The sequence below is a fragment of the Pygoscelis adeliae genome, unplaced genomic scaffold (assembly GCF_000699105.1).
Source record: "Pygoscelis adeliae isolate BGI_AS28 unplaced genomic scaffold, ASM69910v1 Scaffold361, whole genome shotgun sequence".
In the NCBI taxonomy this organism is placed as follows: Eukaryota; Metazoa; Chordata; class Aves; order Sphenisciformes; family Spheniscidae; genus Pygoscelis; species Pygoscelis adeliae.
Genome location: NW_008824187.1, coordinates 341,664 through 361,963, shown reverse-complemented (window position 1 = coordinate 361,963; position 20,300 = coordinate 341,664). Strand labels below are relative to the sequence as shown.

Here is a 20,300-nt window from a genome sequence, read left to right as displayed (position 1 = left end):
AGACCTGCTCAAGCCAAGAAAGAAGATGCTGTTGCTAGCTCGGGCTTTGTGTTGGGACTTGGCATCGAGAAGAGCATGGAGAAGAAGGGAAAAACTGTGTCTGAGAGGAATCCATGTCTTCACAGCCCTCTCTGCTTCCCCTTTAGACTTTATCAGGAGGGACGCTCCATCACTTTGTGCCAAACCTGTGCCCCTGGAGGGGGAGAAAAGGAAGCAGAGAGGGGACTTTGTATGAGATACCTTCTTTCATCAGGTGCTGATGTTGCTTCAAGCACTAGAAGGAAGTCCAGGAAACTCTTTATCCCAAAGCATCAGCTGCTCACGCTTTCCTTCCAGATGTCCTTCATCAGCTGGTTCAGGGACACATCTTCTCCCCCAGCAGAGGAGGTGTGGGGCACCCTCCCTCCCCTCGACACCCCTCAGCCCTGTACCTCAGCCCCGCACGCTAACAGAGGGGTTACCAGCTCATCCGGGAGGGGAAGCTAGAGGCTAGATGCTGGGGGCCAACAGTGGGGACAGTGCCCGCGGCCACCTGGTGCCACACACTCCTGAAACGTGCGCCCTGTGAGAAGCCTGGAAGCAAGGCAGGGAGGACGGGCGCTCCCACTGTTGGCTGCGGGTAGCAATTCTTATTTGTTGTATAAAAACCGCCAAAACTTATGGTTTCCGTAGGAAATCAAAGTGTTGAGCAGTTTATTTCCTTTACGTCGGTAAGAATGGCTAAATCTCTAGACTTATGACGGAGACCCAGTATGCACAGTCCCCCAGCTCCACCTGGCAGAGCCTTGAAGCGGCATGCCCTGCCCACGCCGAGCCCCGGCGCTGCATGGCAACTTTCATGGAGCCTGCAGCAGGGCTGGCCAGCCCCAACAGGCAGCCCCACGCCAGGCACCCCCTCAGCTGGGGCAGACCCGAGTCCTCCGGCGGTCCTGGTGGGGCAGGCGCTGACAATGGAGACGGGGAGTTACTCCTGTGCTGCTGGTGGCTAAGTTTACCTTGCCGACGAGCACAAGTGTTCTCTGCAGACACCTTTTAACTTCCAGCAGGCTCTGAACTGTATCCAAGAAGTATCATATAAATGCACCTGATAAGGAGTATCAGTGGAATAAGAGAAGATGGAGAAAGCAGAGAAAGATGGTACTGGATAAAAGAGCAGTGGGTGCATTTTGACCAAAGGGAAGGCCAGCTGCTGCCTGTAGGATGAGATTTGCATCTTTGCCCAGTATGTGTGTGGTCCAGAGACTGTCAGGCTAATGATGTGTTTCTCATCTACTTTAAAGCCCATTTCCTCCCTGCTGGTACCTACTTAAAGGCATGGCAAGGCAGTTACAATAAATAAGAATCATGCAAGCATGCGCTGCCCACCATAAATCGCTGCTCGTTCTTTGGTTGATGTAGGAGTCGGACTAACAGGAAACTCTCAACCTACGTGTTGAGAGTTTCTACTCTAATCTTAGAGTTTAAACTCTAATCTTTTAGAGTTTTCTTGTTTCGTCTGCTAGCAGTACTGCAATTATTAAACTCACATCCAGAATTCTATGTACTTTAAAGCATTTCTATAAAGTTTTCTCAGTTTTCCTATATCACTTATGTTGACTTGCAAAACTGGTCTGATCTATTTCACTCTGGCCCCAGCTACTTTCCACTCACTTTTTGTAGGGGAAAAAGATTGTTTTCTTCTCCTGAATGAAAACAAAAAATCAGAAATTTAGCAGTCAGGATTCACCTTTACTTTCAGGAGTCTATAGCCCTTAATTTGCATCTCTCTCTAACAATCAGATGCAAGAAAAGAAGCTCATCTCCCAACCATGCTATGCTCCTACCTTTGTACCTTTGCAATTTCTCTGATCAAAGTGACTTTTACATTTGTGGCTGTAGAATCCAGCTTCACCACAAGGCTCTAGAAACACTCAACAAAACAGAGCTAGCAAGAAAGGAGAAGCAATGGCTGGCAACTTTTTGGCTGTTGACTTCAACTCCTGAAGCATCTTTGAAGTAGTCTCAGAAATGGAGCAAGCAGTGACTACTCTTTGGTGCCCCTCAAGGATCATCTCACATAAGGATTTTTCTAAAACGTTTGCTTACCTCCTCTGTGATATCGATCTTCAGAACTGCCGTGGTACTGAAGGACGGGGAGCCCCGGTCTTTGGCCTGCACCACCACTGACCATATGCAGTCTTTGTTCTTTGTGATGTTGTGGATGGTGTCCAGGGAATGGATATAGGATTTCAGCTTAATTTCCCCAGTGCTTCGGTCTATATCAAACACGTTGGCTGGATCTGCTTGCATGATGGAATAATCTACAATGTTGTTGGGTTCTTCTGCATCTTGATCTATAGCCTGGTAGGGGAAGTGCAAAGAACAAAGATGTTATTGTTTGTATCTTTGCCTGAAGACAAAACCCTACAGGTTTCTGAGCATTCACTTCCGATAATATCCATGCTGTGAGATGACTGGGCTGTTTTTGTTTCATCTTGGAAACAATTTCCCCTTTTCTGGTATCAGCTATGCTACATTTTGTAGTGAAAACCAGCAGGACTAGGATTCTTTTTGTATAAGCGATTTCTATTTGAGATTAAATAAAATCAGAGGAAAAACTGAACCTATCTGTAGAATGCAAATGGTCCACTGCTGGGGAGTTTCTCACACAGCGTGGGGGACAGATGTGAAGTGAATAGAGAACAATGGGATTAGCGCCGCACTATAAACCATAGCTGCCTTCATTTTTGTGCTGTGGTGTTTATTCTGCTAACATTAAGTGTTGTGTAATCAGGCTTCACTATATGCATTCAAATATGTGTAACATAGGGTGTTCTGCTCCTTTCCCTGTGAATTGTTAGTGCATTTTTTTTACCTCCTGTTCCACACTGGAGCAATGAATACAATTCTGCAAAGCGAAGGGAAAGAAGTTGTGTGGTTGAGCCCAAAGGCGTGGCGGGAAGGTTAAGTATTCAAAACACTGTACTTTCATTCACTCGCCTTATTTGGGCTTCTTATGATCCAGGATCCTCCACCAGCTGATGGTTCAAATACTGTAACATAATTTCATCTTTTGCCTATAGAATTCATTTCTCCTTCCCAGCAGTCTGTAAATACTATCATTCCACGCTTTAATCCATTTGTTACATACAAATGGGTGTGCAAAATAAAGCCCGAGGAAAAGCCAACTTTCAGGCATGCGTCATGATCCCTGAGCGACAAACAGCAGAGCTGGGGCTTTTCCAAAGCACTCTGCTTTGTGACACACTCTGTCGACGCTCACCTCTATCTTCACCGGTGACCCGATGATCATCGTCTTTTCCTGGATGTTTTCATTGAACTCTGGAGAGTGGTCATTGACGTCTAGCACAGTGATGAACACTTCAGCCAAGCTGTATTTCCCATCTGTGTCCTCTGCCTTCACGTAGAAGTTATACTTTGAGTTCATTTCAGCATCTAATATAGCCCAGGGCTGGGAGTAAATTATACCTGTTGATGGGTGGATTAGGAACCTGGAAAAGAAGCATGGAAAGACCTTGGGATTTTTTGGTCAGTTAACGTGTGTTTACAGCCTGGGGCAAAGGTGGACTCTAAACATTGAAATGCTGTGCCCAAAGATTGGTACTCTTCACCTAACTCCTGTCTGGCTGATGTTTCCAAATCATTCACTCTACCTACTTTTGGCTAGTGCCTTTAGGCTTGAAAACCAGAGAACTACCAGTGTCTGGTGTTTTTCTATCTATTGTGCATCAGCCATTTTAGCTGCATTTTCTGTTAAAGCCTTTGTCCTCAGTAAATGCTCAGTGCGATGGCCTTCTCCCAGAGTGATTTCCTTGCGTTAAAACATTAAGGAACTGCCTATTTTTTTTTTTTTTTCAGTTTCTAAGTACAATGTATTAGATCATGTCCTGCATAAATTAAGATTGATTGATATCACCTCAATAGCTAAGGGAAGCGTGCTGCCTATCATATTTAAGCTCTTAGCTTCTCAGAATGGGTAAGAAAAATAGCTGCTCTCAGATCCCCCAAAGTGCAGGGCAAATTATGTCCTCCAAAAATAATCACTTTTCCATAGACTGGCACTGGGATGGAGTGGGTGTTCAGATTTATCTGTAGCAAGTTCAATTCTACACATTTGTAATTACTGAGACACTGTCAAAAGTGTCAGCCAAAAGCTTGGATTTATAGAGAAGATACCAACCCAGTGTCTTTTTAAAATGGACTGCCAGTGTAGGCTCCAAGCAGTAGGGTTTTTAACAGATGAAAGGTTTTATATACCCTTCAATTAATGTACAGGATAACAAAATACTTTGTGTATTGCAACTGTGAGTGCAATTGAGAGTCATTATAAAGGGGGCACTTAATAATCCAGAATCTTCAATTGTTTTCATTGCCCTGTTAAATACAAATACAAGTCTCGATGAAAGCCAAGACCTGGAGGTGGAAAGAGCTGTGCAAACTCTTGGTAGGAGTCGGTGCCTGTGCTGAGTGCCTCCTTAGCACCCAGCCCAGCCTAACCATGCAGAGAGGACTCTCATCACCCCCGTTTTAGTGGAAGAATAGAAGCACTGAGATGTGAAGAGATTACAGCAGTGTACCCCACTCCCACTGGCAGCTTGGATGTAGGATTACCAGCATAATGGTTTTATCTTCAACAGTTAACACTATTCCTCTTACTCCAGTACAACTCATTTTTCTGCCAATGCAACTGCATATCCACTAATGTAACCCCTGAGACAGAAAAAATCATGCCTCTAACTGAAACTCTCAAATCTGCATCAAACTGTGTGTTCAGCAGATCTGGTGGTCCCAGAGCTAGGAAATCAATTCAGCCTTGCAGAGTCATGCCATTCTGGCACAAGGAAAAGGGGAAAAAAAAAAAAATCGTACTTAAGAAGGAAAAAAAAAATTCTTCGCATCTTAATTTCCTCATTCAACAGCATAAGAACAGTGAGTCTGAACGTCCCCGTAACTCCCATCAGAATAAAGTTGCACTCACAGTTTTTTCTAAATCCTTTGTCAACAACCTTCACAAGCTTCTTTGCACGAGCTGCTACATTTTAAACCTAAGAGGTCTGCCTGCTTGACTTGACCTTTGCCTGCTTGCCTCTATGCAGTTAGCAGCTAGCTTAAGGACTTAGTGAAGAGCTCAAAATAATCCATCCTGGAAATGCTCCCATATGTGTATCCTTCTGGCTACAGAAGAGGTTCACCCTTAACATCTTGGATTTTGGGCTTTGATTGTGCCTCCTAAATGGCTTTGACCTTAACAAGAAGTGTTCAGCTTTAACTCCAGGTGGATAACGTACAGAGAAAAACGGATTCTGGGGATGAGTGCCTGAAAAGCTCGTTCATTTCCAATATTCTGCCCTGCAGCCCCACCATGTCCAGCAGGAGCTGCAGGTTCCAGCAGCAATATCTGTGATGGCCAGTGATGCTAGCCACGGCTGGGAGCCCCAACCAACGGGCCAGGGCAACTGCTGGGATGGAAGCAGTGCGGGAGAAACCAGTGTTTCAGGATGTTCTTACCCCAGCACTGTCCCCAAAGACAGGGAGAGGGAGGTAGGCATCGTTACAAAATCAAGTAAGCGTCAGATTCCCTTCTTCCCTGATGCAGGACTATGAGGTTTAAATATATAAAATGCTTTGAATACCCAATGCAGCTGGCCTCCAAAGCTAAAGTTTATATTCTTGGAAGTCTTGTCTTCTCTGATTTATTTTGACAAGGGTTGAAACTGAACTATTTGTACAGCTATATGGAAAGGGAAATAAAGAGCAAGGGATTTTTTTTTTCCCTCCAGAATTGACTTTTCACAACAACTAGACCAAAACCTCCTCTTTCTCTTACAAGTGTTTTTCAAATGGTGATTGAACAGATCCTGTGTGTTGGTACTTCAGCTGCCTTATGTCTCTTTGGGGGCTTGTGAGTAAAATTCCATGGGTTCATGAAGCAGATGTTTAATGATCACACTAGTTTTTCTGTTGTTGTTTTCACAGAACTCACAAAGAACATGGCACAAATGTCCTTGGAAATGAGCAGGTCAAGAATGAGCTGTTCCTTGTTTTTTTGTTTAATTCTTTTACAACTCTGCTTAGAGGTTATGTGGTTTTCTTTTTTTTTTTTTTTTACTTACAGATCTGCTCCTGTTCCATAAATAGAGTACTTGACTTCTCCCCAAAGCCCTGAATCTGGATCTGTAGCCTTAAAAAAAGAAAATAAGAGAGTCATCCTTTACTAAATTGCAAAAAGAAACATTTCATTTTTCTTTTAACAACAGGCCATGTAAAAACCCAAATGCTTTCCCCTCTTTTGGCCATCACATTTTTAGGGGGAAATCACATAAACAAATGTGCACCTGGAAAACTGCAAAATCTAACACAAGGAGATGTCACTGGCTGTCCCAGGGAAGCTGCCAAGATGCCGCCCGTCTCCTGGCCAGGCTGGTGCCCAGAGGCTCTAGCAGGCAGAAAGCCACTAGATGGCTCCATCTATTGACATTTAACACATCCTTCCCTTAACAGAGATGAAGCTAATCTCAACGACACGAACAAACTGCCCGCCCTCAAGCCTTCCTAATTATCAGTTAAATATTAATGTATATCCCCTAGACAAAATTATTTACTTTGTATAGAGTATTTTTTTAAGCCTCTGCTTGTTTAATTGATTCAATTTAAAGTAATGCATAACAAATGTTTCAATCTATACACGATATTTCAGCTTTGTTTATATTTTAATCACTCTTGTGCCTGTGTGACTTTTAGTAATGCAGATGCTACACTAGATGATAACTTTGTTCCGGACTCTCGTCGGCTTCCTTTCTTAGCTCAGGATTAGGAAAGCTATTGATTTGGTAACAGCTATTTCCATAAGCTCCTGCTTCTCTGATAGCTCTGAGGAGGTGTTACATTGCACCGTTGTATCTGGCCGTCAAAATTCATGGCGGCAGTGGCTGGTTCATTCATCTTCCTGTTTAAATATTTGAAAACTGGAACAATGTCTTTGATCCCTGCGTGGCTAACATAACACACCTGCAGCCCTACCAATAGGTGTTCTGTAGTTCTTTAACATGAGCTTGCCAGATTCTCTCACCCCATTATTTTGACCTCAGTCTACTTTTCGACTGCGTAACTTTCCCTAAAACATTTGCACCCCTGGGGCTTCTGCCAGGATTGTCATCCTGAGCACTTGGAGTATCGCAGTTTGTCAAGTATATTTGTGAATCTGGGTCAAGTACCGCGTTGACAGCACATGACAGTAAATTTTACATGGACTCCTCAGCTACGCTGTCCTGTGCACCTTGGCTCAGCATGGCTAGTTTTGTTGCTTTTGCAAACTTTTAAAAAACGTCTTTCTTTGCTGTCCACCTCCTAGAATTTTTTATTCCTTTTGCTGCAAAGATAGTGATGTTTGGGAGTCTCTGTTTGCTACAGCCTTCCTGTTAGTTTCCTCTAATAACCTTTTCTGTATAATGTTCCACTTCTTCTTTCATTCCTCCATCCCTAAGATTTGCCTTCAGCGCTTTATTATTCTGATTATTTAATTTTCTTTCTTACTTGCAGCCAGCCTGTGCCGGAGATCTCCGGCAACCTGCCGCCGTCATCCTTGCCCGCGAGGCTTCTGCAAGGTGACTCGCATCACCCGCCGAGCCCCAACGTGGCCAGGAGCTTTCTCGGCTTTGTGACGTGCGATCTCCTTCCAGTCCTAGCAGCTGCACTGGAGAGATACAGCTCGCACCGACGGCTGGAAGTGCTTCGCCAGCACATAGGGCCTGTGCAATACCCTGACTTTCTATGAAAATACGAGATACTGGAAAATCTATAGGCATATTTTTCCCCGCTGTGAGAAGATACTTACATAGGGATCTTTCTTTCCCAGCTCTCAGCATTTTAATGTTATATTCTTGCCTTCATTAACTGTCTAATTACGCATTTAGCAGCCAGATTCCTCCCAGGAGGAGGAGACTAATACCTACTAAGCAGCCATCTTGTTTTCTTTTCACTCATACTTAAGCAAGCAAATCCAGTAAATCCAAGCCCACCTAGTCATAACTGAATCTTCCTGCTGGACACTGATTTGACTGGGGCTTTCTTAGTACTCACAGGCCACGTGATTTGTCTTAAAAGCAGATGGCCCTTAATTAAAAACCAAAGTAAATTTGTTGTTCTGAAAATGTTTGCTTAAAACTTTATTTTTTGCAGAAGTGGGGTTTTTTTGTTGATTCTGGAAAGGAACTGGAGTTCCGTCTGGAAGCTGAATGGCAAGTAAGATTTGCTACTTGCCTCTGTCCACTATTTTTAAGGTACTTGAACTGTCTCCAAAGACACCTAGAAAAGAGAACATTTCTTCAGAGGTGAATGAAACTTACTGTAACAGCAACTACGTTTGAGCCCCCCGGCGAGTTCTCGGGGATCCTGGCAATGTAGTAGTCGGAGGAGAACTTCGGGATGTTGTCATTGGTATCCAGCAAGCGTATCACTACGTCAGCTGTCGAGCTGAATTTCTCCGGTGTGTTCACCTCTATTGCAAGAAGCTAAGAAGAGGAAACCAGGAAATTACTACAAAGCAGCTATTATTACCTCTTAAAGGAGCTTCCTTCCACTAACGATGGCACGTTGGTGCATTTTGGCCTGGTTGGACCAGACAGCTCAAAACCAGGGAGATGATGAGCTAGGTCAGTGTGCAGCCTAGGCTTGTTTGCGCATGCTTGCAAGGGGCAATCAAGCTGTGGGAAGAGGACTTCAAACCTGCGTATACGTATTAGACTTCACATGACAGATGTGATTGGTCATAACTAACCAACACAGCTCAAAAAGCCGTAACAGAAGCAAGGAAACACCCACCCCTGGACAGCTTCTAGAACTTAGGGAAACATAAGCACTGAATAATTTTGAATAATCACGTAAATTGAATCATGATCCTTTGCAGAGGAAGCACAAATTCTTCATCAGGAACTGTCAGGGCAATAAACTGCACCGAACAGGGTAAAGAGATGAGAGAACCGGTGCCCTGGAATGTTTGGGAGCAGCAGTACCCCCACCCCAAATGCAGGACGGTCAGGGATCAGACACGTACAGCAGAATCCCATTTCACAAAGTTTGTGAGAACTCCTACCACCAGGCTTCTTGGGACTCTACCCTCGCTGCCTCATGCTGATTAGGACTTTATCATATACCCACCGGGACTTTTGAATTGCCTCACTGTCTCTGAGGAGGAACAGAGAGCTCTGGCATAATACATTCTCATGGCTCTGCTCAGCTGGAAGGGCAGGCGACCACATACAGCGAGAGCAGGGATGGGGAGCAGCCAGCAGCACGGACGTTCTGGCTGGCTGTCAGCAGAGCTCGACACTAGTCCATGCCTGTCTCGTCCCTCAGCTGGGGGATGGCACTGCTGGGTTAGCAAGTTGGTTTCTCACATTGCCCCTTAATGCACAGCTAATTGATGCAGGGAAGAGCAGCCACCACAGAGAAGGAAGAGGATAACCCAGGCGTCTGGCGCGTGGCGGTTCTCAGTAGGCAGCAGGGAGCTCCCAGACGCCCGCTTTGGGAACAGACCTGAGCAAGTATTTGGTGAGTCACCTCCAAAGCCTCAGACAAGCATTTTTCCACAGGACTTCAGCTACTTAGCACCAAACGTTTTCTCTCTTATTCTTAGTCTAACACAAAACAGCCACAGTGTTCCTACTGTGTCTCTGTTTGCTCCTCAGTAGATTAGGGGAATGTGGGTCGGAAGCCTGAGCTGGTGCAGCAGCAAGCCTATTGCTCAGGTGGTGTGCGACTGCGCAAGGAAGAGCAGCGTCAGCAACAGATACTGAGAGACACCAAGCCCTGCACAGCCTCCAGCCCAGGTGTCTGGTCCCTGACGGGTGGCCGCATCACACAGAATCAGCACTAGGACATCAGCCTTGGGCTCCGTGGGGGCTGAACCCAAATGACTAACACAATGACCATTGGTCAACCATTTGGTTTTCATGCTTGGGCAGAGACCTAGTTAACACAAAGCAGGAGGGCTCTGGAAACCTACTGAGGACAGCACACCACTAATACGTGAGGAAAAATGTCTTTCCTGAAAGAGTGGTTAAACATTGGAACAGGCTGCCCAGGGAAGTGGTGGAGTCCCCATCCCTGGAGGTATTTAAAAGACGGGTAGATGAGGCGCTTAGGGACATGGTTTAGTGGGCATGGGGGTGTTGGGTTGACAGTTGGACTCGATGATCTTAGAGGTCTTTCCCAACCTTAATGATTCTGTGATTCTATAATAGACTAGTGAGCAGGCATTTAACTGAGATATGAGAGGCTCAGCTGGAAAATCTAGCTGCGTGGGTTTTAATTCTCAGTAGACGTATGTCCCAGGAGCTCCTTCAAAGAGGGTGAATGCTTAAGTGAGCTTTGAGCTTTGGAACGCGAAGCAGGGCTGCCACAGCGTCTCCTGCTCCCTTGGTGCAGCGCCTCGCAGAGACGAGGGCTGTGGGACCACATCCCTCCCGTGCCGCTCGCCGGGCGCTGGGCCTCTCTCCCGCCACGTCACGGCTCCCTGTGGGGCAGGCAGCACGAGATGCACACCAACGGTGGCACCGCTGACCGGCTGTGGGGCGCACACTGTGTTCAAGTCCCCGCTCTGCTAGATTCGGAGAAGTTTGTACCACCTAGAGGTGACAGGGTTTGGGGAGGGTGGGGAGCGGTTTAAGTAGACAGGGGAAAGGCTATCTCAGTATCACCTCCTGGAGCTGTTCCTACTGTGTGAACATTTGTGATGGTTGGAAATAAACAGTGAAATGGTTTTTGAAGAAATTAATCTCGAAGGATTGCTCGTAATTACTATAGGACACATCTGCTCTAAAAGGGGAGTTTGGTCACTGCATCTCTGTGCTATCTTTTGTGTTTGGGAGTCTCGGATGGTGTTAGAGCAAAAGAAATTTTTGAAGGGACAGTCATACAAACATCAGCAAAAACCTGCTCATGAGCGATCTCAGCTCCTAAAGCAGCACAGAGATAAAATCTTATTGCTTACCGTGCACGTGGAGCTATAACCAAATTATAACATCTGCAGTGAAATAATCTTTGCTGCTGGAATCAGCCCATCTTAGAATACCTTATAAGGGCTTAGTATTTTACTTTGTTTTCCACATTCATTTTTTATTCCCTCTCTTTTTAGCAGCTGTAGTCCAGCTCTGTCGACATGCTGACAACATCTTCCTTCAGGGAGGGATTTTTGTCAGCTTACTTGCCTGCAATGCCTTATGCAGAGCTGGACTGTTTGCTTTATGCAGAGAGAGAAAAAAAATAGCATAAAACTATTCCTTATAGTCCTTGTTGGACTACGTATCAACAATCAATACAAGTGCCAGAAGAGCAAACTGAGATATAATCTTAAAAGGTAAACTTTTAAAATAGAGTTTGATTTTGGCAACTGAAGATAATTGCAGCCTCATCCTGTCCCGTTCTGCAGGAGATGTGAGTGTCTGCAGAATGCGAGGGGTAGGTCCAGGCTCCTGTCAAGGCGGGATGTACTCTAAGCTGAAGGAGGTGGAGGCAGGAGGTTTGGCCCCCAAAGCGTGTCAGCTCATGACAAGGTGGGACAGCAACATCTGGCCCCTGTGGCAGAGGGACTTGGGATCTAAGAGGCCAGGCTGGAGGGGTACGAACTACCACAGCTGCCATAGCTTGGGAAACCCACTCCAGCTCTTGGACAGCTGAAAATGAAGGAGGTCCTGACTACCAACTGCATTTAAGAGCCAGCCCTAAACGGAAGATAGATTTTCTCCAGTAGCCTTTGCTTCAGGTAGTTTTTCAGTGCACGTCCCGGTCAAATTAGCTTTAATTCCTCTCTGGCATTTTACTGTTCAGTTACAAACCGGAGGAGAGGGATCATTGTTTACAGAAAAAAAAACCCTGAAAACAGCTTCTCAAAGCTGCTGTGGGCTACATGTTGTACAGAAATAAGAATGTATTTCATCCAAAATTCTAACCAGAATGACTACACTGGCAATTAAAACTGGGTGGGAAGCGATTTGAACTTTCCAGGGAAACAAAGACAGCAATGAGGTCTTTATAAAGTGTTTGCTGCCATATATTACTACCATATCATCCAGCTGCACCTTTTTCATTTGGAATCTAGACAAAGGCTCTGTATTTTTAGCAAAGCCTTATGGTCTTTCTCCAGTAGAAATAATTTCATCCAAAAAAAAAAAAAAGTGAATAACTGCTTAAGCTAAAAAAATATATAACCTTTTTCCTGGTAATTAATTCTTTCAGTGTTCATGGCAATCACATTAACTACTTTGATTTCTATTAGTATTCATGAGGAGGCCATGTGTAACTTCTTTACTGGTCTTTTGGTAGTTTAACCTGGATAAATGTACGCTTATTATAATTAGTTTCGGTAGCACTTTATAGCCCTTTCAGAATCTTCCATTTTAATACGGTAATGATGCCTCATATTTTTGTAGCATCTATAACCTATGAAGCTCAAAATGACTAAGGAACATTACAAGAGGAGACATGAAGCATACTGCACTGAAATGACTTGCTAAGGACACAAAGCAAACCACGTAACAAGGGTGAGAACAAAATCCAGGAGGTTGGCTTCTGGACTGTGCTAAAAATGCCACTTTCTGTACAAAACCAAAACTAGCGTATGTTAATACTCAGCCAGATAGTTTTGGCAATTTTTTTTTTAATGATTACAGGGATTGTCTACTCCATTCTTTGCAGTCAGAACTGAACCATCTATACTCATGTTCAGAGGCAGCTGACACAAAACCAGACTACTTAATTATCTTGTTGATGAGCCAATGAATCCATCAAGGAAGGGGATAATGCAAGGGTCCAGCTTCTGGATGAAAGCTGGTTCTTGTGTGGCTGGCGTGGAGCATGGGTGAGATAGCCTCAGGTCAGTCTGCAAAAGGCCGCAGAGATAGATACACTCTGACAAAGGCAGTGAGCAATTTTGGGAAATTATCTGCCAGTCAGCTGGGGTCTTCAGCCTGCTAACATTCAAAAGGATGATCATGAACCAAATTACTTAGGACTAAGCAGGTAAAGTTCCGGCTCCAGAGAAATTAGGATTTCATCCTGTGAATTTGTCATTGTAAGAGCAGAAATAACACCCTTAGGGTTCAGTATAGAATGACTCAGAGCCACCAACATGTGCAGTTTCCAGAGAGATAATACTCAACGCTTTGCACTGACTGGACTAAATTCATCCACAGATGCATCCATTAAACCTTTGGAAGTTGATGAACCATGGGCAGAAATGAGTTTCCCTCACATGGAATATAATGTCACTGACAATGCATCAGACAGCTCCGGGTGGATTAAGAACCTAAATCCCATCAGATACGTAAGCCATCATACACATACCACATACACAGGCAGAGAGGACCTGGAAAGCAGAAGTACCTTGAAGGCTAACACCTTGAATTTTTCATAGTCAATAGCAGCAGAATTTTCCACTATTATTGTAACCTGAGCCTCGTTCAGGACAGTCTGGGGAACCACTCGGAAGATGCCACCAGGTCCAACAAGACGGAGGTTGAATTTAGCATTGGCTCCCTGTGAATGAAAGCAGATACAGCATTGTTTTCAGTGAACGATGCATTTCTTACAGCCTAGATTGGCTCTGTTTCTTCACGCTGTATAAAATTAGAATGAGTGTTACTGCTTCGAGCCCTCTGCTCTCCATCCCCTGGGCAAGAGATTGCTAAGAAGCTTAGCTATATAATCCCTCCAGCCCTGGTCACAAGACGGACACAGCTTTTCTTAAAATAGATTGACAAGCTTGGTTGTTCTTTCAGTCATAATGAAAAAACCCTGCAGCAGGACTGGCTAAGAGAGGGACTCCTGTGGCGAGCAGCCTTGGGCTTCGCGCCACGCACAGTGAGCTACTGCAGGTGACAGAGATGACGCCACGTGCACATCGGCAGGCAAGTCCTGCCTCCTCCTGGCTCCTGCCGAGGAAAGACAACTGAACTGCCCAAGTCAGGACAAGGGACCCCTCAAAAACCCAGCCTGTGTCCTAAGCGCTCGCAGCCTGGGATGATGATGCAGAGCCACAAAGATAGGCAGTTTCCAAGCAGAGATGGTACTCCACGGTTTGCACTGACTGGGTTAAGCTAGCCCAGAGTCACAGCCACTAAACCTTTTGGAAGTTGATGCACTTGGGAGGAGAGAGGAGCTCCGCTTGTGCAGGATGAAAGATGACACACATTTGACAGCTCCAGGCGAAGTGAGAAGCCAAATCCCATGATACAGATAAACCTTCTAGCCAGAGAGGACATGGGAAGCAGCAGTATCTAGAAGGTTACCACCACTTGTGTGCGAGTTGGGAAGAGTGAGCCAGAGCCAGATGGACAGACCAATTCTTTTAAACCAAACCGGAGCATGGAAGAGAAAAGCTGAAATGGGGATTCTCATACTTCTGCCTTACCTGGGAGGCATGAAGATGAGCTCAGCCCCTTTAACCATCTCTCTGAGTTCATCAATTTCTCAAACAATGTCACAGTTACATTGTGACAGCCAGGCAGATCCGCTGCCTGGCCGGTGCCGTGTGCTCCCCCTAGCACGCATCTTGAGATGAAGAATTTCTAACAATAACTTTCATACAGGGTAACTCTACTTTCAGCTGTATCCCTGGAGGACTTGTTATGAGCAGTTCTTGCTGCAACCCTAGCTCATGTCAAAAGGAAAAGCATTCAGCACTACTCCCCCAAGGGAACCAGAATGATCTTGGATCCAAACTCAGTGGTCTGCGTTGTTTGGTCATACAAATCCCCACAGCTACAGAGATGACAACAGGCTCTCTTTTGCGGGGTAGTAAAGCCAAACACGCAGAGCCAGAGCTGCTGGACTATGGAAAATAGCGCTGATGGGGAAAAAGTGGACCGTCTGACCATATGAAGTCCTCTGCACTTGGGACTGTGCACGACTGGAGGGACGGTGGCATTGGCGGGGAGAGAACTGCCTCCTTCCAACGGCTGAGTGATTTCTGACAGCGATGTCCACTGAACCCAGATCTGCTCGGAGGAAGCCATGCTGCTGCCTGTCTCCAAGCAGACAGCCACGGGACACAGGAATGACCGAAGGAACAACAGCACTGAGCCTCAAGCTGTGTCTGTCGGTTGAAGAGGGCTGGGGGAGAAATTTCTGCATAATGTTCTTGCAAGTAAAGATGGCATTTCCATCAAACCGCAGGTCTAAAACAGACCTGGCCCACAGCTTCCTCCTCCTCACCAGTGCCATCCACTCCCCCAAAAGAAAGAGTCACTAACGGCTGCGACAGAAACAGACATATGTTTAATTTTCTTCCCTACATAGTCCTCTTGTGCAGAAGGGAAAACATTTCATTCTACGCCTTAAAAGAAAAGCAACGCAACCCCCCTAGAGTGATGTCTTACACTGTGCTAGGAAGCTTCTTGAGAAATCTATACGGTGTATTTAGCAATGTTTTCTGCTTATTTTATAGCCTAACTTGCAGCCTGAATATTTTGTCAGCCTACATATGATACGTATATATTTTGTCTCTAAATAGAAGAGATGGGTCTTGTTTCTTTCCTTCTGCAGCAACATCCCCTGTGACAACAGCAGGATAGACGTAGCACTGCTTTGAAAGCAGTCATTTATCTGCTTGCTGCAGAGCAGCAGGAGGGAGGGGGAAGAAGCTGGTGGCTTTGATAGAGTACAATACAGTCAAAACAGCACAATACCGAGCACAGTCATACAAGAGCGCTCTTTCCAATAGTGATACAGTTCTCAGGTGCATTAAGCTTTTCTCTTGTCACTACCTAACCTCAGGCTAACTCAGATGGATGCCATTCATACAGTATTTAGCTTAGGGATCCCCATAGCAACCATCACCATAGTATCTTACGGGCATCACAGGTCAGATAGCAGGCTGAGATGGAGGCAGTCTTCTTCCCTTTTCCTTTATCTGGTTAGAGTTAGTTTGGCTCTGGCATAATTTTTCAGGTTACCTAAAATATCACTCCAGTGGGAATGATTTATCAAAGCATGCACTGCAGACTCTGGCTGTAACATAAGGGCCCAGAAGGACAATATATTGTGATAAAATCAATGTAAGGGTATGGGCTGTACTGTTTCCAGCAGGGCCTGAGAAGATACAGACAACAATTGCACTTGAAGTTACTAAAGGGATTGGAAGCTCTAAGTAAATCTCCAAAGGCAGTACATTCTCGGACATTACACTGACAACAACTGAATGTGGCCAGTAGTTCGGGAAGTTCATAAGGAGTGTTCAACTTTCGTCGCCACAAGAACTGGGCTGCAGCTTTAGGACCACCCTTCTCGTCGACATAACAGTATATGGACACACTAAGTATACTTCTGGGTCCAAACTCTCTGTGGTAATGGACCCTACAACTACTTTGTCTGCCCTAGGCTTTTGGAGAATGCAGGTGAAATAGTTGAGTTCCTAAAATGACATTTCCCCATCTGACAGCTCTTTCTAATCTTTGGGAAAATAGGGCAGGAAAACTGAAGGTCCACATAGTTTCCACTTACCTGATCTGAATCACTGACTGTAATCTTCAATCCCCTCAAGATTTCACCCTCTGGGGGATGCTCGTACATGGTCAGTTCAAATCTGTTCTGGGGACCATTTTCTCCGTAGAACGTTGGTGGATGGTTGTTGAGGTCGACCACCCGTATAGTCACCACGGCAAAAGTGTACACTGAGATGTCATCTTCCTGACTGACTTCTGATGCCTGCAGCAGGCAGGAGAGAGAGAAGGATGATGAGGGCATACTCTCTTTCCTCAGTTCCATGTTCAGGTATTGTTCTGCACATACAAGTCACCCTAACACGCTAACTTGTACAAAGATTCACAGCTTTATATTTCTGTAGAAATCTCAGTCCATTTCACACTGAAGTTTATGATGATTAGAAGATTATGGTAATAAACCAGTCCCAATAAAGCCCCAGTGAAAAAATTCTCCTCCTCATTTGGTGAGCTTAGCACCTCACCCTAGGTGAAAACAGTTCTCTGAAGACAGATAATCTAACAGAGGCAGGATAATTGCTTGCCTAAAGTGTTAACAGAATAGAAAAGGAAGACAACCTTTAAATTTGCTGTGGTACTACAGGTAGTCGATTTTTATGTTGCATGCAAGGACCGCAGCCTTGAAAACTCTGCGAGAAAAACTGTACTTGAGGTATTTAGGCAAATACTTGAAAAAGAAAAATGACACACTTTTTTTGTTTGAGATTTAGCCTCTCATTTACAATTCTGCTTTGCTGTCTAGATGAGCTTAATTTAAGCTGGATATAGTTTGGACAGGCAAGCAAACCTAGTTGGCACTTTTCTGAACTGAAATATCAAATCTGCTGAGTTTCAGCAATGCCAACATGCAGCCTGATTCACTGGACTGCACCTAAGATGTTTCTTCTGTCAGGACAGAAACTCCGGCTGGTGTTTTTGTAACAAAACAGCTGTCTCTAACATGCTTTTTAGCTGAAAGGGCTCAAACCCAAAGGCACTAGACTGCTAAATTTCTCTGAAGATGCTAATCTGGTAACTGAGGCGCCTGTCACTGCCTCTGCTGGGTAGTACAACACTCTTTTGGTTCCTCAGGTAGATTTTGTAGCCTGCGTGAGCTCTGGGTCACCACAGGTATGACTTCAAGATCAGAAAAGCTTGCAAGGGCTTAACTAATCCTGTATCTGGGAAGCGCTAGCAGACTGCAGTAAACCAGAGAGAGTAGAGGAAGAAATGGTGCCTGAGTTTGACTCGGACCACGGGAACTCTATGATCTCCCAGGTTCAGCAAGCTGCTCGAGCCCACTAGCAAGCAAGCGCCCTTGGGGACGCTACGTCGGTTCTGGCAGTGTGCAAGGCCTCAAAGCTGCCTTTAGACAATATTGTCCTTACCATGACAAACTCTCGTGGTTGTAACATGCATTTGCTTGAAGAAAACTGATATAGCCTTCACAATTTAACTCTACATTTTTATACTCTTGGTCTTTAGAAACTGCTTAAAATAGTGCAGCCTGTCACACTGATACTAGCTCATCAAGGTGTTAGCTTACCAAGGTGTTAGCATGTATTTGTATGTGGCTGATCAATGCTTCAGCGGTGGATACTGATGTGACATTGCATGACCTACCCCAGTCCCATTACTAATCATAGATTTGACAGTTACCTGTCTCATCACATAGAGTTTACAAGATATTAATTCCCAGTTTAGCAATAAAATCTGAAAACACAGAGAACAGTTATCTACATATTGTAAGGGATGTTGATTCTCTAGACTCAGAGATGAAATTAGGACAAGTTGACTTCGTTTGAAAGAAGTAATCTGAGATACTAAATATCCCAAGGAACAAAAGCAGTTTGTTCTCTTTTATAGTCTCTGGCACTCTGCTCAAATACAGGAGCTAGTTTCTAAAACAGGTGAAGTCAGCTATAAATTGAGCTATTTTAGACAATCATGCCTACTCACGGCATTTAAGACCAACAGTCTTCAAGTGGCCACAGAACATACCTGAACTTTTAGTTCATACACTTCTTTCTTGAGCTGATTTGGGCTTTTTATAACAGAAATGGCTCCAGTTGTGTTGCTGATTTCGAATGAACCTTCACTTCCTGCAATAAAACCAAGATGCTCTAGTGACATGCCACACCTCCTTTTTCTGAACAAGCATGAGCAATCAACCCTACACTTCATTAAGCTTATCTTTGTCCATATGTGTATCCATATCTGTGAGTAGATCTGAAGCCGCTTTTCAGAAATGAAGCATTTCTATGCCTGGTCACAGTGAGAGGAAAACACAGATGAGGGCCAAAAAGGGTTTCCTCCCCTAGGAACGGCTCAGTGGAGCTCTGCCCGTATGGGCAGCTGCCCTCACTTTCCTCCTCCCACCCTGGTCAGGTTCCCTTCAAGCCTCAGCAACCAGGCATGCAAATTTGGTATTCATTTCTATTACCCTGTCTTCTTTATATGCTGGTTTAGACAAAAATAGACATTCCTTATTTTAATTAGCAAATGCATAATTAAGTCTCTGAGAAACAACAACATTTCTCTCACTAACATCAGCTAAGGTGAGAAGTCTGACAATCTGTCTGAAAGAAACATAGTCACTCTTTCTGCAGACACCATCTCTGGAGAAGCATCTTCTTGCCTTAGACGTTCAGTTGTTAAAAAACTCTCAGCCTCTTGCAAGGCCGTCCTGAACAAAAAGGGATTTTGGAGGATCTGGGGTAAAACACAGGCTTTTTTTCATCGAGGCAGAGTCTGACACAGGCAGGACAGGGCTGCAGGCTGACTTTGCCGCCCCCGACCTAACTTCCATTGATCTGAGCAGAAGATCAGTTACAGGGCCGTGATCCCCTGAGACCCGGTGAATTTGTGCTGAAGCAAATGCCAGCTTGCAGAGAGGCGTCGTCGTCTCATCACGTCTCGCCGTCACGGCCAAAAGCAGGCTGGTGCCTGGGGAGGGGACCAGACGGCGCCTCAGGGGGCCCTGCCCTGCTCTGCCAGGGGGCTATGGGCACCCCTGCATGCTACCACACATACGGTATTGGCCACTATCTACGCTTTCTACCACTGAAAGGAAAAGAGAGGAAAACCCTTACAATGAAGGAGACCAAGCCTTCCGAAATAAATGATGATGACCTGAAAGCCCAGTCATTTTTCTTTTTCTCTAACTCAGTTCCAGTGCTGATTTTTAAACCACCCGATAGTGTCCCGTTTTGCTAATACCTGCAATAACTGCAACTTCATTCAAGTACACTAGGCACAACATTGAACAGATATCAACTCACACAATGGTCAATTATTAAGATACATTGGCCTGGAAAGTACATCCTGACTGAGAAGAAGCTTAAGTCAATAGTGGTTTCAAGCCACCCATACTTCACGGTATTGTCTAGTTATCACAGGGAAATTGGTAACTCAGAGTATGTAGCATTACGTGTGTTCCTTCGTACAGCACGTTCAGAGGATTGGAGTATTTTCTAAAACTATCCCACACTCCCTGGATAAAAAATTCTTATAAAGAATAAATAATTTCCTATTTGGTCTTAGTATTTTGTTGTCCCTTGACAACTCAGCCTGCAGGTATTGGAATAACAGCTTGTCACGAGTAATGCCAGGGTCTGAGGTGCAGGGGGAGAAACCTGTTGTAATTTTTTTTCCCTATCTATTTCTTAAATTTTCTATGCACTGGAAGCATATTCCCTTCCCCTCTTTTCCATTTCATGCTAACAAAATCCCATGTTAATGTGCATGAGGAAAGCCTGCTCTCCATTAGTCATATTTTACGCTACTTATCTGTCATCCCCTTCCATCTTCGTTTTCCACTCTTTC

At 44.8% G+C, this 20,300-nt stretch overlaps 1 protein-coding gene across 1 annotated transcript in view; it reads right to left on the bottom strand.

Annotated features, from left to right (window-relative positions):
• The window catches only part of CDHR1 (cadherin-related family member 1), a 50,651-nt gene that overhangs the window by 5,546 nt on the left and 24,805 nt on the right, over window positions 1–20,300 (bottom strand). The window contains exons 10-16 of the mRNA XM_009334611.1: window positions 18,477–18,577; window positions 16,498–16,701; window positions 13,381–13,533; window positions 8,346–8,510; window positions 6,114–6,181; window positions 3,263–3,491; window positions 2,086–2,340 (exon numbers count right to left, since the gene is read on the bottom strand). Coding sequence (XP_009332886.1) covers window positions 2,086–2,340; window positions 3,263–3,491; window positions 6,114–6,181; window positions 8,346–8,510; window positions 13,381–13,533; window positions 16,498–16,701; window positions 18,477–18,577 — 1,175 coding nt within the window. The remainder of the gene's footprint in view (window positions 1–2,085; window positions 2,341–3,262; window positions 3,492–6,113; window positions 6,182–8,345; window positions 8,511–13,380; window positions 13,534–16,497; window positions 16,702–18,476; window positions 18,578–20,300) is intronic.